Here is an 18,132-nt window from a genome sequence, read left to right on the forward strand (position 1 = left end):
ATATGGTTATGGAAAATTAAGATTGCTTTTCAAATTAGCCTTATCAAATGAAGGTTTTGATATGTTGATACCAGAATTTTTAACATTATGCCTTTTTATACTAAAGGTTTATTATTATTATTATTATTATTGTTATTATTATTATTATTCATTTTGCATATTGCAGGAATGACATTGGTATGTTTTAAACCTTAACCTAACATGTGGTGTTGCTTGCGCATGCGCGGAGGACTGACTCACGCCATAACCCATGGACGCATGCGCAGTATCGTGTTTACCTGAGCGCCTGTCCCTGCCTAGTTTACATTGCGCATGCGTAATGCAGATCGCATCGCCACAATTCTCACCACCAAATCACTAGATGGCGGTAATGCACACTAACACCTGTGCTCCACCTGCCGTAGAAGAAGAAGAGTTCAAAATGGCGTTGTTATTGCTCACCTGAAGGGACGCTGGCTTCATGTTGCAGGTGACGTTTCAGGCGCTAGAAGGTACTGTTTAACATTTATTTTAATCTTTTCAAACTTTCTACACTTAATATCATTTGAAATGTGTGGTTTAAAAAAAAAAATGTTAGCTTCTTCTCACACCTAGTGTGTAAAATGTCCACACAAACATCACCTGTAAAAACCAAAACTCAATAGTGTTGTTTATTAAACTTAAATATATTGTAGTATTTTTTTTCATTATTATTATTATTATTATTATTATTATTATTAAAAACAAACTATTTTTTTCTGTGGAAGTAGCTTATTTTTTCATTGGTGTTGCAATTGTAGTAACTTGGCTTAAAAAGTTACATATTATTAAAATAATATTATTAAAATAACTTTTAGAAGCAACAAAGGGGGCTTTTGGAAGAAAAGTGTATTTTTAAATAAATATATATAATATATGTTTTTGTTTTTGTTTTTTTTTAAAAAAAAACATCTTTCATATGTGTATCTTGTTGTTTCATATGTGTATCTTTATTTATTTATTTATCTATTTATTTATTTTTCTTTTTTTAATTATATAATGGGAGACAATCTCTTAATCTAGTTGCTGTAGTTTGTGAGTACTAGAATGCCATGTAGTGCATGTGGGCTTGTATGAATTATTTGCACATTTTAAGTTATTTTTATTTAATTAGTTAGTTAGTTATTTGAAACCACCCACACACACACACACACACACATCAACACAAACTTTAATTGGTTTTGTTAATGAAAATTGCAGGTCCTGTAGTTAAGAATATCTTGCTTATATAATGAGGAAACGTGATGCTTGGACCCCTGCTGATGTTGGAGTGTGTGTTACACTTTAAGTTAAACTTGCTTTTTGATAACTCCTAACTGATAACTTCCCCACATACCGAAATACTTTCATGCACAGTTTCACACACGTTCTCCTCTCATTTAGCTTTCAGGGTGAGTGCAAATGGATTTAAATTTATGCCATGGAAACACATTTGTGTAGTCTGTTGATGCAGTTGTTTTAAGATTGTTTGTCACTATTGAAAAAATAAGCCATTATTATACATTGATTTGGCATTTGGACATTTAGGAATGCACACTTCAAGATGACCTTAGTCATTTACAGTGAAAGCTATTTAGAAAAACTGTTAATATTTTAAAAGAAAGCATGTAGCCATGTGACTCAGGACTCAGAGAGAAGTGTATTGCTACTGTAGGTTGGTAGGTTTGTAAGTCCAGAAAATGTTATCCATATTATAATCGGTAAACTTTAATTGCTGAATTATTTTTCTAACTTTTTTTTTTTTTTGGCAGACGATGACTTCCTCTGTGTGAGGCATGGTTGCTGTTTAACTCGTCTGCATTCTTGATGCATGGGAGGGAAGAGCACCTGCCGAATGCACGCTCATTAGCCATTGTGTCACCAGCATACAGCAGCACCTCCACACCTGAGCTCTTGGTCAGCATTCAGGCCACAGCCACAGCCACGCCCACAAACAGGTACATACTCCCCTCAAACACCCTGGGTATATATGGGTATGGGTGATCTTAAAACAAACAAACAGCTGGTACTGCATTAAACAAATCTTTAAACAAAACTGAGAACAAATGGGTACAGGTGATCTTTTTTTTTTTTTAAAAAAAAAAAAAAAAAAAAAAAAAACTTAGAACAAACAGGTGATGTTTGAACACACGTGCAGACACACAGAGGTACAGGTGATTTTGAACACAGCTGAAACACCACACGTCCAAACACACAGGTACAGCTGATATTTAAAAAAAAATACAAAGAACAAAACTGAGAACAAATGGGTATAGGTGATCTTTCTTTTTTTTTTTAAAAAAAAAAAAAACAAAACCTGAGAACAAACAGATACTGTTTGAACACACGTGCAGACACACAGAGCTACAGGTGATTTTGGACACACCTGGGGGGGGGGGGAAGGAAACCACACTTGCAAACACACACTGGTACAGCTGATCTTTATAGGCTCCTGAGACTGCTGGAGAATGATGGACAACACTGGAGAATGCTGAAGAATGTGCAACTACTGGTGAGATTCATATACATTTTTCATACAGGTACAGGTGATCTTTATATGTAGCAGAGAATGCTGAAGATCACGCAGGTGTTCTTTTTTTTTTTTTTTTTTTTCTTTCTTCTTCCCTTTTTTTTTTTTTTTTTTTTTTTAATTTTTTAAAAAAAACCTGAGAACAAACAGGTGATGTTTGAACACACGTGCAGACACAGAGGTACAGGTGATTTTGAACACCTGAAAGAATGTGCAACTAATGGTGAGATTCATGTACATTTTTCCAACATACAGGTGCAGGTTTATTTACTTATTTATATTTTAAAAAAAGAGTTCTGGTGATCTTCAAACAAAACCTCAAATGGATGGGTACTGGTGGTCTTGAAAAAACACCCCAAACCAACGAGTACTGGTGATCTTTTAACAAAAACTCAAAGCGAATAGGTACATGAGTAATGTAAAAATCTAAATTTTTAAATGTATGGGTGTTTACACAGCCCTCAGTGCCTCCGTCTCCTGTAATACACACGCTGGTGCAGTTGAGTGGTGAGGTCCTCATATCGGCCATCTGAGTTCACGTCCAGAGACACGCCCAGGTTCCACTCAGGAAGACAGGTTGTGTATGGTGGTGGTGGGTTTTTTTTTTTTTTTAAATAAATGCCCTCTCTCCTTCCCTTTCCCCCACCCCCATCACTGTTACACCTATCTTAATGGTCAGAAGACAGAGATCCTACATCAGCTTTATTGTTAAGTCCTCGTTTCATCAGGTTTTTGTAATCAGTGCCTTCACGAATTTGTTTCATAAACCAATTACTAGATTCATAATTCAGTGTGTTTGGTAAGCTGCAGTTTCTTCCTTATAGCACTCTGCCACTGACTGGCGAAGGCATTCTGTTTCTGGGTTGTCTGTCTGTCCTCCTGTGCATCTAGCCGAGATTCTCTTTAGCGCAATATCTCGAGCAATTTGTTAAATTCCATATAAATCCTACAAACTAACAGATGAACTGATTTAGATTTTGAAATTGATCCAAACCGGGTCAGGGTCAAATATCAGGAATAGTTTTTGTTCAATCTTGCCTGAAGTATATTTTAAATGTAGCGTATTTCTGGGCCAGAAAAATTATGGTTGGCCTCAGTCTCTCTCTCAGAAGACTATGGTAATCGTCACATGTTCTCCTACTCTGTTGGGCTTGGACAGTGCCTGCGGTGGCTACACAGCCCAATCCTGGAGTGCCAGTCTCTGTTACAGAATATACATGCGAAGGTGGATAGGCCAGGTCAGTGGCAGCTTAGTGGCAGCTTAGCTCTTCCTTGGCAACTCCTCCACATTGATCACAGCAGCACCAACGTCTCGTTTGTGGACGTCCCTTTAGCGGAGATGGGGTGGCCTGTAGGGCGGAAACCAGATTCCAGCTGGCCATAAAGGAGGTCTTTCTGGATACATACACACTCGATCCTTCAGATGTGACTGACCTCTCGGAAACGTTGCTGGCTGAGGATAGACTGCATGGTGGTTGACTTGCCTTCATGAGTTCCTCAGTATTTGGGGCTTGATCCAGTCAGAAATATGTTGCAGATACACCAGATCCATCACAGGTGGAATGAGTTGAGCTTCTTTTCTTGCCGGGAGTAGGGTTCTACAGAACCATGCTGAGCATGCATGCCTGGTAGACCTTGAGCTTAGTGTTTGCTGTGAATGAGCTGTTTTGGTGTTTCTCTTGCTGAGCTTCCTCATGGCACTAGCAGCCTTTCCTTTGTGGGCGTTGATCGCGGCATCAGGAGAGAGGTTGGAAGAGATGATGGAGCCCAGTTAAGTGACAACCATGAGCATGGAGCTATTGATTAACATTGAGAGCAGAGTGGCTTGACCCAATCCAAACTCAGTACAGGCCTTGAAGAATCTGTCTAAGATGCTGGAGGCCCTCATGCATGTGAGCGGCAAGAGCAGCATCATTTGTGAAATAGAATCTCTGACCAAAGCTCTCTTTGGTCAGACTTTGGTTTTTGCGCAGGTAGATGCCTTCGGAAGTTGAGATGAAGGTGTAGAACAGGAGCACTGAAAAGATTCCAACAGTGTTGGTGCCAGGACGCAGCCCTATCTGTCTCCACTGGCAATGCTGAGGGCATCTGGTCCTGAGAGGTTCGTGTGACAAAGGCTTCTGGGGATTGTTCTGTGGTTCCACAGTCTGAGCAAACTGTACACAATGAATGGTTTTCTGAATGTTGGCATCTTGGCAGGCAAATATTGGATGTACATGACCATAGGGTGCCAAGTGAAACTACAAACAGCCTCTGGTGCATATACTTTCTCGGGTGGCTTATCTAATGGACCAGCATCACAGGTCAGATTTGTAAGCAAGAGCATCAGCCTTGATATTCTATAAACTTGGACAAGAGGTAATAGTTGAAAAACGACATGACATGGTGAAGAGCAAGATGCTTGGCTTGGTGGATGATAATTGTGTGATAATTGAGTGATTGTAGGTTTGTGTGGTCTGTGAGCATGGTGAAGGGAAGCCACTGCTCCATGGCCAGTTTGACAACCAGCTGATGCTTTCTGGATGGTCTGATGATGGCTCACAGGTTATACATCCGGATTAAGTGGGAGATGAGTAACGTGTTTTATGACTAATGTCTCTGGCTTTGTTTATGGGTGCTGATGGATGCAGCAGTGAGTAATCAGGATTGTTGGGTGTATTTCTAGGAACAGATATGTGACAGCAGGTAGTCTACTCATGGACTACACTGTAGCTGGTTAGGGGAAATTTCAAAAGTGACCAAAAATCCAACAGATTGTGATTCTCTTTTTCCAGAAACCTTACATACACATAAACCGTCCTGACAAAATATTGTTTTAATAAAGCATTGTATGGCACTATATTGGTGGAGCTGATGGTGAAAGAATAAATTATTTACAAACTAAGCTATATTTCTTGCATGAGCAATAGTTTAGTCGATTCTGTAATCGGTGTTCCCAAGCTGGCTCCATAATCATCTAATTTTCTTATGTTTATTTATCTTATTTGTTTTGTTAAACTCAGTTAAGCTCATTTAATTATTCCAGAAAATTCATGACCTTTTTAAAGATCCCAATTTACTTGAGTATTACCTGTTTTCGGCAGGTTGTACGTGCTGATCACCCGAAATGACTCTCTGAACAGTGGAACCCCTTGCCTGAAGTGCAACAGTATGGGGGTTGGAGGCTTCAAGGTCCTGTGTGGGTGGAAATGGCAACAGTCCAGAGCACACAAGATAAGTAAATTGTAGGTTTCTAACTACCTTACAACTATTGTGTGATATGAAGATAGAATAAATCCTTACTTCATTGCTTTTAAATGTTTGTTACACACATACTCAACTAAGTGGCAGTGTCATTCTATTAGGCTGACCTATGACTGATATTGCCATTTCGTATTTTGTGTATGTATATGTAGGGAGACATAAATCAATGAGTAATAAAACATTAACCAGCAGTGGGGTGCCTGGAAGTGGTTGAGCTACAGCGATCTGTCCAGGAGCTACATCGCTCAAAATTATCACCAGTCCAAACGTGGGTTTGGTAAGTCTAAATACTTTATTTTGCCCTTCAGAATGCCTCTCGCTCTTGGTTAACTTTACACTACAACGATCGATATGTGAGATGTCCTCGAAATTCGTAAATGTGTCTGAATTATGCTCTAATTTAATCTCCAAAGCCTATAGGTCTGGGCCTCTCATGACTCAAACCATGAAATGCATTGAAATTAAACATGTGAATACAGGCATGTAGAGTTTTAATCATGTTTTAATGTATGTTCAACCATTATTACATTGTCTTTTAAATAGTTCAACTGATTTGTAATCATCAAAATTAGGAATAATAATGAATAATCATAACCTTTTTTTTTTTTTTTTTAACCAAAATTTTCAATTAATAGATAATGTACAGATTTTTTTTTTTTTTTTTTTTTTTTTTTAGCTTTCGTAGAGAATCCATACCACTCGTTAACTCTGTGTGGAGTGGGAAAAATTGCACGATGCAAATGCAAACAAAGCTGTAACTGATTTGTAAGCTTCTGTTTAGAGGAGAGTGGGTAGAGATCACATGGATTTAACTTTCACACTCTTGGATAAACCTTGGATAAACAAAAAAATCCCACACACACAGCCCCTTATTTTGAAAACCAAAAACCTTGTTTTCTACATTAAAAAGCTAATCTAACCTAGTTTGTTTGATTTTTGTAATATTAGCTGTACTTTTTATGAAAAATTCCTGCAAAATGAAAGCAGGAAAGTTTACATATTAAGAACATAGTTTGTCCTACAAATTATTTAGAATGTTTCAAGACTTATTGTTTAGTTAGTGAATATACCTGAAATGATTTTCCTTCTATTATCTTAATTGGCAGAATTACAGTGCTTTTAACTATCAAATTTAATTTGGCGCATAATTAGAAGAACGGTTTCTCATTTATGTTATAAAGAATCTGCTAATTAGGTTTCTTACATATACAGCATGGTGTAGTTGTGCACATTCGATCCTGGGTAGATTTGGTGTAAGAAATGAGGTGGGGGATAAAACATAAGCACGGTAGTTAGTCAGAAACATAAGTGTTTGTCACTTTCTGCTTTGCTCTGTTTGTGGCCACACACACAAGTTCATCTCACTGAGATGAGACAGAAAGAGAGTGATAGGAATTAATAAGATAAATATGACAAACTGTCATTTTGATTTAAGTTTGTGGACACCTGACCATCACACCCATGTGGTTCTTCCCCAAACTGTTGCCACAATGGTGGAAGCACACAGTTGTATAGGATGTCTTTGTATGCTGTAGCTTTACAATATCCTTTCACTAGAACTAAGAGGCCCAAACCTGTTCCAGCATGACAATGCCCCTGTGCACAAAGCGAGCTCCATGAAGACATGGTGTGTTAAGGTTGGTGTGGAAGAACTCAAGTGTCCTGCACAGAGCCCTGACCTCAACCCCACTGAACACCTTTGGGATGAACTGAAACGCTGGCTGCATGCTAGTCCTCCTCACCACACTTCAAAATCTAATGGAAAGCTTTCCCAGAAGAGTGGAGGCTGTTATAGCAGCCAACAGAGACCAACTCGATGTTAGTGCGCATGTTAATGGGCACATATGGGTATGAGGGTCAGGTGTCCACATACTTTTGGCTATGAAGTGTGTTAAAAGGTCACTTTTTCTTTATGATCAGATTACATAATCATGATCTGCTTTGCTGTATAGTATATGCAACACTTACTCATTTGTTAATTGCAGGCTTTATTCATGTGACTTTTAAAGGATACAATAGTTGATGCCTGATATTCATCCACTCAGTAACAGCATGTTGCGAAAGTAAAGGAAAGCCACTTGAGGAAACAACAGATTAAGATATTGCGTATTAGAGCAGGAAGTACAGTGCTTTCTAGCTAATTTTCTGTATTTGATCTGTTTGATCCAAAAATTTGTTATTGTGGTGAACTATCTTCTTACATGGTAAAACAAACAGGGCCTATTTTAATGGAAGCAGAGCAGAGCTTTAAATTTTAAGATGATGCTTCTTTCCATCCAAAAAGAATAAGGAATAACACAGTTTCACTTTAGCTTGGAATTGTGAAAATTGCATTCACAGTATGAACATCTAGGAAGAGCGAGCAATGACAATTTCCACAGACTTGTGGTGGATGTTGGAGCAGATTTTGATCTGTGACATAAACAGTGGTACAGCTTCATAAATACATTCATTCAGCATTTAAGTTCATCTTGCGCCATTTCTTATGAACGTTTTTGTTAATGCCCTGTTGACTTTTATTTTATTTTAAGAATATTTTTGGATTTTTGTTGATGGGAAGTGGTCTGTGAATTCATAGTTTAACACTGGATGGCAGTATGACTGCTTTTAGACCAGTGCAACAATGAAAACCTTAAATGTCTTAACAGAAAAAATGTTTAGCACTGAATTCATGTAATTTACATTGATTTTGCAGTCTGAAATGTTTAGGATCTTAGTAACTACTGCATACTTGGAAAAGTTTGTGTTAAATTATGGCATTGTATAATACATCTATAATGAGGGATATGCAACAAAACTGTGACCTAAATAAGATGCACTGTTAACACTTTTTTTTTTTTTTTTTTTTTTTTTTTTTTTTTCTTTTTGAAACTTGGGTTTTTAGTTAACTACTGGTATAATGTTGTAACCATTTGTTATAAACATAAATTGACTTCTTTTGACCATTGTAGCTTTAACAGCTCATTCTAGCTTTACCAGAGATGTGTCGAGGACTGTTTATTTTTAGTCCCACTCCTGCCCAGTTCCAAAAGATTTCTGACCAATCCTCCCACAGTTCTTTTTTTGGGATATTTTCTGTTGAGCTTTTATTCTGTTTCTCAAAATATAACCAAATTAGACGTTTAAACCACTGTGACTCTGACCGGAGTAACGCAGTTACTGAAAATTGTTTTTGACTGGAGAGATAAAGCGACGTGAGAACACTGCAGTGACTGTTTTGCTTTTCGATGTGTCATGTTGTCCTCGTTTCTCAAATGAAAAGGCTTATTGCCTGTGTAGTGCATTTCATGTTTTTGTCCCCCGTTGGGATTTTTCTCTTCTGTCTGTCACAGGAATTTCACTTTACCTGATGTCTATCTTACATTTACCCAATATATGTGGCCTAGAGGTTCTCTTGGCATTTAACAAGGCTAGGCGTATGTGGGTTGCTTTGCACCAGGATTTTAGAATTTGGTCTTGCGGCTCTTTAAAAAGGAAAAAAGAAGTTGGCATTTCTCACATCTAGTGTGAACTTCAGACAGAAATCAGTAATACAGTCCTGAATGAGTAATGCAACTATTATAAATGACGAAGTCACTGGAACATTGCTTACTTATTCAGAGTAATTATATTTCTGCTGAATACAGCAGATTTGTTGTTTAGACCTGCTTTCTGCTATATGGTCTGCACTCTTAAGCAAACACTGGGTAGCTCCTCTTTGGATGGCTGTCCAGGTACAAGTCAAATCCCGCTCAAGAAATTCCCTGCCACTTACTAATTGCTCTCCAGCATCCAGCAAACATGAAGTAACAGCTTCATTAGTTGAACAGAATGTCTTAGGGACAGAGGTGCAGCTTTGCCAAACAAGAAGTCTGGATTTTAGTGCTATCAGCCAAATGCTGATTCTATTAGTAGATTCTGCTCAAATTCAAAGAACTTCTTGTTAGCAGCTGATTCCTGGGACTACACAAAAATCTTCATTTTCCTCTTCTGTAATACATGAGAGAGGATTGGATGAATGGTTAATCCCATTTTATATCAATTACAATAAATATATCAGGGTGGGTGCACACACAAGGCACACGGAAGCAGAGCGTGAACAAGTAATGAAGTGCCAAAACTTGAAAGTGGAAGTGTTTAAATAAATCTAAAATTATTTAACTGCATATAAATTGCGGTCAACTAAATGAAGTATATTCGGATGTGTTCCAGGTCAACGTGGGGAATATGAAGCTCCGTCCTTCACTGCTGATGCTGCTCTGTTTACTAAGACGTGGAGTGATGGTAAAACCAACTTATGAACAGGACACCCTTATATAAGCCTTCCAACTGTTTGTTTGTTAATTAACAGCAATCTTTCCCCTTGCAAGTTCGAAACAAAGTGAAACATTGTCAAAAATGTAAATGTATTGAATTTTGACTATATGTATAATTCAGATATATGAAATTCATATTCTAGCAAGCAATATAAGAATAATCCAATGATCATTGGTCGGTCTCTGCTCTCAGTTGTTTTTTTTTGTTTTTGTTTTTGTTTTTTTTTTACAGAACACCTTTTTATTATTATTATTATTATTATTATTATTTATTATTATTATTTTTTTTTTTAAGTATTTCCAATGACAAATTTCCTCTCTTTTATGCTACTTGAAGGGTGCAATGTCTCCTGAGAACACCCCTCTGGTCAGCTCTTTTCCAGTTAATGGCACCAGTACTCCACACCAGGTTACTGAGGTATGCAACGTAAGCCTGGAGACTCAGCGGGCAGTTGGTGCTGCTATAGCTCAACTGGGGCTAAAGCTACTGGAAAATCTGCAGCCTGGGCCCGAACATCCGAATGTCGTTCTGTCTCCCCTGAGTATTTCTCTCGCACTTTCCCAGTTAGCTCTAGGTACGTGAGTCGGAGTGTGATTGATCATAATATTCATAGTTTTTAATATTAGTGCATTCTAATGCCTTGTTTTAATCAGGTGCCAGAAATGAGACAGAGGAGCAACTGTTAGGAGCTTTACATGCAGATTTATTATCTGACTATTATAAAATTTTAAGCTGCCTCCAAGAACAACTGATTGTCAAGGCCATTAAAGTGGCCTCTCGTATCTACCTCAAACCAGGTGAGTACTACAGTAGCTAAAAAGGCACATTGCACATTGTTCAGTGAATCTTAGCAGCTGTTAGCTTTTGCTCTCATACTTGAATAGGCTTTGACCTGAAGAAGGACTTTCTGGAAAGATCCCTTCAACTGTTCAAATCCGCACCAACACCACTCACTTCTGTAGAAGAAGTTAATCAGTGGGTCGAGGAGGCCACCGATGATCACATCAAGAACTTTTTATCTATTCTTCCACCCAGTGTGGTCTTGATGTTGATAAATGCTGTTCATTTTAAAGGCAAGTCATAACTGGTTGTAATAATTCATATTGTAACTGAGTAAACTATAATTTACATGATCCAAGTTTTTGTCTTGTAAGCCTTATGATTGTTTCTACTAAAGCTAGAGCCTGTTTTATTTCATTGATTTAAATTATTTCTTAGAATTGATGTTCATGGACTACAAAGTAAAAGCAGCTTTGCAAGCATTTATCCAGTTGCAAAAATGAGCTCTTGTGTTTGTGTGTAGGGGAGTGGAAGTCTCGCTTTGACGCACGCTTTACTGCCAAGGATCTTTTCTACATTGACAGACAGACCTCTGTAAAGGTGGACATGATGATCGGATCCAAATATCCTCTCAGCATGTTTGTGGATGGAGAGCAAGGCATACAGGTAGTTTATTCAAGGCCTTATTCAACTAGCGCTGAGCGCTGGGACCATTCCCTCTCTGTAAAATAGCCACTTTAACAGGAACAACTATACCCTTACTCATTCATGCAATTATCCAATCAGTCTGTATTGTGGCAGCAGGTTCCCCAGATTGAACAGATTGGAAAAATGTAACCTGGTCTTTTTCCAGTGTTCAACTGTCCAGTTTCGGTCAGTCTGTATCCACTCAAGCACATCCATTTCAAAGTTCAACGTGCTGTGCTTTCCGAGATGTTTTTCTGCTCACCACATTTGTAAAGAGTGGTTATGTGAGTTACTGTAGCCTTCCTGATCACATTTTTTTCCACCATTTCTGATGTTAATCATTTAACTAAGGCTTGAACTGTATCTGCATGATTTTCTGCATTGCACTGCTGCCACATTGAATGGCTGATTGGATATTTGCATAAATGAGCAGGTCTACAGGTGTTGGTGTTAAAGTGAGTGGTCAGCGCATTTCAGGACATATTAATGACTTGAAGCCTTTCTTCATTTTTGTACCTCATTACTATGTTCTTGTACATTTACTACTTTTTTTTTTTAAACTCTAGCACCACACACTTTCAGTTTGTCTTGTTCATAAGGTTTCCTTCACCTCTCGTCTAGGTTGCTCGATTCCCTTTTCAGGGAAATGTAAGCTTTCTGGTAGTCATGCCTCTGCCATCACAGAATTTGTCAAGAGCAGCTGCAAACCTCAAGATCTCAGATCTGTATCGACATCTTCCAAGTGAGATACCAATGCTTGTCAAACTGCCCAAGTTCAAACTGGAATATAAACAGGATTTGCAACAAGCACTCACAAGCATGGGTGAGAAATTTCATCTAGACTTGGTAGAGTTTTCTGCTTCGATGCACCTCTTTTTAAAATATGGCTAATAATAATAATAATAATAGTAATAGTCTGGAGCATGACATTATTGTACAAAAATGCGCTTCTCATGGGTTCTTTGGATGGTTAAGGGCAATAACCTTCTAAAGAGGCTGAACAGAAAACCTATTATGAAAGGGGAAACCCCCTGTCAGAGAAAGAGCGAGAAAGCCAAAGACCCCTTTACAGTGCTAAATGAGTATGCTGATAAACTGTAGTCCAAATTAAGCTAACTATAAAAGCAACAAATATTTCCCTTTGCATTTACGTCTTGACTTTTCTGGTTCTCTTGCCCAGGTTTGGGTTCACTGTTCTCTGGGCCTGATCTGTCTGGTATTGCAGCGGGCCCACTTGTAGTCTCTGGTGTGCAGCATGCCTCCAGCATAGAGCTAAATGAGGAGGGAGCTGAGGCCTCAGCTGCTACTTCAGTCACTCTGGTGCGCACTATCCCCATTTTCGCAGTCAACATGCCATTCATCTTTGCCATAGTGGATGATGTCTCGCACACACCTCTCTTCCTTGGCACGGTCACCAACCCAAATCCCGGAGCAACAGCCGAATTAAGCGACGACCCAGAAATCTTAAGTTTTTTGAGCAACAGCATGCCAAGCGATAGGCCACAGAGTGACGACCCGTACTGGGATAACATGCTGCATGACGAGTCTCAGTGAACGAGGAAACAAAGTGACTCCCCAAACATTAGAATTGGGTGGAAATTGGCCTGAGAGGAGCACAGAAACACATGGACCTCTCCCAGTCACACACTGTACCTACACATGCACGTTTTTATGATCTGATCAGCCATAATGCCACAGGACTTGGATTAAAAACTAGCTAGGTATTTAAACTAGCTAATGACTTTACACTAACGTTACACAGTTTTATATTCCATTTGTAATGAAATGTCAATCATATATTCAATCACATTTTTTTTTTCCATTTTGGTATTTTTGTTTTGTGCATTGTTCTTTTTTTCTTTTTTCTTTTTTTTTTTGGTCACGACAAACTGCATGTTGTCAGGAGGTTGAGGTGATGTAGCTTTTTCTCCTTCTCTGGTCCGAAAGTGAAACACTAAGCTGTAGCAATTAAAATGTCATTTTAAAAAATGTGTTCTGACATTACATCTCTGTAAATTACAATATTGCTGAAAGTAAGAAACTGAAAATGTAAATTCTTTTTCAGTCTGGATTTTTTTTTAGACTTTAATTGTGATTGACAAATAATTCATACACCTGCCAACATTGGTCATAATAATCCAGAGGGCAGAATTTATTGGCTCAAAATATTCATGAGATAATAGGGATGTGCATTACATCTCATTTTAGTTATTATTTTGAATACCCATTTATGTGGCATGAAATTTGTTTTTATCCATTTAATTAAATTAAAAATTTCTCAAGAAGCATTGTCTACCACTACATTAAACCCACATTTACAGGGTTTTCTTTTTTTTTTTTTTTGGCTATATGTCAACACCGTTGCAAACCCGACACTTACAAACCCCAATCAAGATTAATCGTTACTAGTATTCAGACTTGTTTATAATGCTGTACGTTAGAAAATGTGAAAAAACCAAAAACAGTTGAAAGAGAATCACAGATGAATGAGAATATTAAAATACAAATCGAGACTCTTTTTAAGCCCACACACACTTTCTGGACTAGAATGTTATTTTTGAGAAACTAATGTTTGTGAATATTGCCAGAATTATAGTACAGAGAATATTTTAATGATGGTTCAATCCAATCTGGTGGGGAAAAAAGCTGTCCACAGTTTTTGCTTCAGCAAAGACAAATAATTAAATCTCAGAAAATAGCCCAAAAAATTATTGATATTTTAAGCTTGGTAAGAAGTTTTTAAATGTTTAAGACGGTAATTACTGTGTTTATGCAACGTCATCTAATAACATAAAAGAGAATATTTTGCACCGGAATGCAAAGTAATTGTTCTTCATACTTGACACTTTTTAAAAAATAAAAAAACAGCTACACAAATTTATGCCAACATAAAATTTTTGTTAAGTTTTTCATAGTGGTGAATAAAAAGTCATGAACCGTAGTCACCTGCCACCCCGCTCTCATCCCTCTGCGTCGGCCGCTCACTCTTTAGGATTTCAGCTTGTCTGGAGTGAGCAAAGAAATTTTGTGATGTGTGAAAAGGGGTCAAGACAACTTTTTTTTTTTTTTTTGGTTAAAATATAAAATAAGGACAACAAGAAAGGTATAAAAGAACGATAATACAGAAGTAGTAAAAATAGCATTAGAAGTATGAGGAAGTCTAAGCAGAGAGCAGTAGAGGCTTGTGTATAGGAGTGAAAACATGTTGTGAACATGTGAATTTTGAGCTTTGTTTTGAATGAAGTAAGGCTGCTTCAGTATCTGTGGTGTTGGAGTAATGCATTCCAGGTTTTGGGGCAGAAGCACTAATAAAACTAAGATCTGGCTCCAGGTGTGGAGAGTCTCTGTGAGGAGGAAAGACAAGACTTGTACCAAAGGATCTGAGTGAACAGGTTAGTTAGTAGAAGAGAAGACACTTAGATAGGATGAGGTACATAGTGTTGTGTCCATGAAACGCTTTAAATGTTATCAGAATTATGAACCATGTACAGATTGTAATAAAGTGCCAGTATTAAAGAACAGGGGCGGTGTATGTGAGATTCCTGGTGTGTATGAGTAATCGGATTATAAAATTTTGGCTACAGAGTACTGTGCAAATGTCTTAGGCACCCTATTGTTTTAGTGCAAACTTTGCTCTAGATTTTTATTTTATGACTTCTACATTGAGTCATCTAAAAAAACCTTTTAGATTTCCAAACATTAGTTTTCCAGCACAAAATTAAATGTTACAGAAAAATGTTTGTATGTCAGTAAAGAAAGCAGCATATTATGTAAGGGAGCACTTTTCAGACAAAAATAAAAAAAAACATAATGAAGGCTGCTGGGTTTCGCTGCAACAATATGAAGCGAGTCGACAGTCAAAGTCTCCAGAAGAACTGTGTCTGCTTCTGCAAGATGCTCAGTAACACTTACAGCTCATTTCCTTATAAAACTGCACATTGTACCTGAGACTACTATATTTTTAAAGCAAAGGGTTGTCAGACCAAATATTGACTTGTTCATTGATTACTGTTTACTGCTCTTTATAGTATTTTTTTAAATGTAAAAACATTTAATTTCATTATTTTTGAAGGCATCTTTGCTCTACAGCATTTCTTTGCATGTGCCTAAGACTTTTGCACAGAACTGTATATTGAAGTTTACTGAAGGATTTAAGTTGAAGACCAAAAATAAATAAATAAATAAATAAGTATAATAGTCAAGATGCAATGTAATGTATGTAATATATATATGTGAACCAGTGTTTCTGCTTCATGAAAACCTAGAGTAGAGTGGAAGAAGAAGCCTTTATTTGTCACAAATACATTACAGCACAGAAATTCTTTTCTTTGCATATCCCAGCTTGCTAGGAAGTTGGGGTCAGCATGGGGTCAGCACGGGGTCAGCCATGATACAGCACTGATACAGGGGCTTGAACCCCTGACCTTCTAATCAGTGAGCCACCACTGCCAGAGCAAGCAATATTACAAAAGTGCAAGTCTAATTTGGTTAGAGAATTTATATGTGATTAAAAAATTTTTGAACAATTTTTGAACATTTCAAATGACAGTGGAAGGATTTCCTGTAATGCTATTTATATCGAGATAGAAATGACTAACTTTGGCACAAGTGGCTGAAAAAACTGTAAGCGGTTAACTAAAGTTAGAGGAGAAGGAGGTTGACTGTTGTGTGACATGATAATTTTGTGAATCATTTGTGTAAACATGGAGATTAAATTTCTACATTTCCAAACTCTAACTATTATGCTGTCAGATAATAGAACTGCGGAAAAGCATGTTAATGGTAAACAGAGGGGGGCCAAAAACCTTGACGGACACAAGAAACTGGTGTAAAGTGCTCGCTGGCAGTAACATATGTGAAACACGGCTGTGCCACAGATGCCTAGAGCAGACTGTTATGTTTAACAGCATGAAATGCAGCACTGAGGTCTAGAAAGAGTAGAATGATGAGGCCAGAATCTGCCAAACATGGGAGGTTTTTAACTACTCGTGAAGGGTAATTTTCTGTACTGTGGTCTGAGTGAAACCCTAACAGGGCAAGCAGGTTGTTGATGCAAATGTATGTTTGCAGTTGGGTGGTCTCAACCCTTTCATTTAGCTTACAGAGCAAAATTGAAGGTTGGAGATGGGCGGATAATTACCACAGTCAGTAGTGTTCAGAGTGGATTTATATGTAAGTATATGGTTTACAATGTCAGACATCTATATAAATACTATGCATTTTAAACAATTTATCTCCCCGTGTCTCATTCTACCCTCACAAACACACAATATTCACTGACCTGCTTATAAAATGTCAGGGAAAAAAATATAATATATGGTACATAATACATGGATATGATAAAAAGGTATAATGGAATAGTGGCATAAAGGAATATTGAATATGTCTGTATATACAGTGGTGTCCAAAAGTCTGAGAGCAGTGGTTAAAATGCTTCTGTGTGGCATTCTTTTTCAATTTAACACAAAGTTTTTCATTACAAATGATATTATCAGCAATAACTTGAGTGAAAAGTAGAATCTTAGGAATACTTACTTGAATTTCAGAATTTCTTAGTATTTGGTTTGCCCCCTTTTTGCTTTAATGACAGCGTGCACTCGAGCTGACACGGACTCCACAAGTTTGTGCAAAAACTTGTGATCCATGTTAGATGTCCAGATGTGTGTCATGTTAGATGTCATAGGTGTGTCATCTTGAAAACATGCTTCAATGGAATAAGGATAAGGTTCACGGAAAACCTGACCTTTTGTACACAGGAGTTAACATGGCCAATATCACAAATTTGCTTAAATTTTAAATAGTAACTTAGAAATTAAATTTAATTTTGAAAATTCTAAAACACAAAAAAAGAAATGTGCGGCATCTTGATAATTCAATATTCACGATGTTGCACATTTCTTTTTTTGTGTTTTAGAATTTTCAAAATTCAAAAACTTTGTTTATTTCCAGTTTTAAACAACAGGAAATAATATCTTTTGAGTCACCAATCATTTTGAAAATGTTGCTATTTGACAGATGTAAGCTGATGTTAGATTGATTTTCTTCCCTTTTTAAATGTTGCACAGTTGTAGGGCAGCGTGCTCACTGCCCCATTTAGCTACGTATAGTTATTATTTCTATATTACTATTATAGTGGTCAAAAATTTGAATTGCAGCAAGCACTGATAGAGGCCCACTGAGGCGAGAATCACGCTGCCCCATGCTTGCTTTATTTCAGTGGAGGTGGAGCGGACTCCAGTCACCAAGATCTTGTTATATAGCAATCAATCAGAGTTGCATCTAATAATTTTGTCAATATAAAGGCAATGCGTAAGTGCAGGCTGTGTGTCTATGATGTACCATTTCTATTGTAAGATATATTGCAAAGACTGGGAGAGGGATTATGGAGTGCATAATGTGCGTACATCAGAAATGCATGTGCACCACAGTGACCATGTTTCCCATGCAAATGCTCACATTTTGGGGGGCTAGTTTCAGTTCTTTTGCCTTGTTTTTACCACATGTTTGTAACATGTGGTTGGACTGAAACTTGGCAAACACATCTGCTCTATCGAACACAGTTGATCAAAGATACTTCTAAATCTGTTCAAAGCAAGAAG

General features: G+C 37.5%; 1 protein-coding gene across 1 annotated transcript; it reads left to right on the forward strand.

The window, feature by feature from the left end:
* The first annotated feature begins 363 nt into the window (after positions 1-363).
* Positions 364-14,026, forward strand: serpinf2a (serpin peptidase inhibitor, clade F (alpha-2 antiplasmin, pigment epithelium derived factor), member 2a). Its single transcript, XM_053240423.1, has 11 exons — positions 364-491; positions 1,770-1,955; positions 5,611-5,751; positions 5,923-6,047; positions 9,962-10,033; positions 10,403-10,640; positions 10,720-10,863; positions 10,951-11,139; positions 11,370-11,512; positions 12,155-12,356; positions 12,714-14,026. The coding sequence occupies exons 5-11, from the start codon at positions 9,977-9,979 to the stop codon at positions 13,085-13,087; spliced, it is 1,347 nt and encodes a 448-aa protein (XP_053096398.1). The 5' UTR covers positions 364-491; positions 1,770-1,955; positions 5,611-5,751; positions 5,923-6,047; positions 9,962-9,976; the 3' UTR covers positions 13,088-14,026.
* The last annotated feature ends 4,106 nt before the right edge of the window (positions 14,027-18,132 follow it).

Source organism: Pangasianodon hypophthalmus, chromosome 15 (genome assembly GCF_027358585.1).
Source record: "Pangasianodon hypophthalmus isolate fPanHyp1 chromosome 15, fPanHyp1.pri, whole genome shotgun sequence".
Taxonomy (NCBI): Eukaryota; Metazoa; Chordata; class Actinopteri; order Siluriformes; family Pangasiidae; genus Pangasianodon; species Pangasianodon hypophthalmus.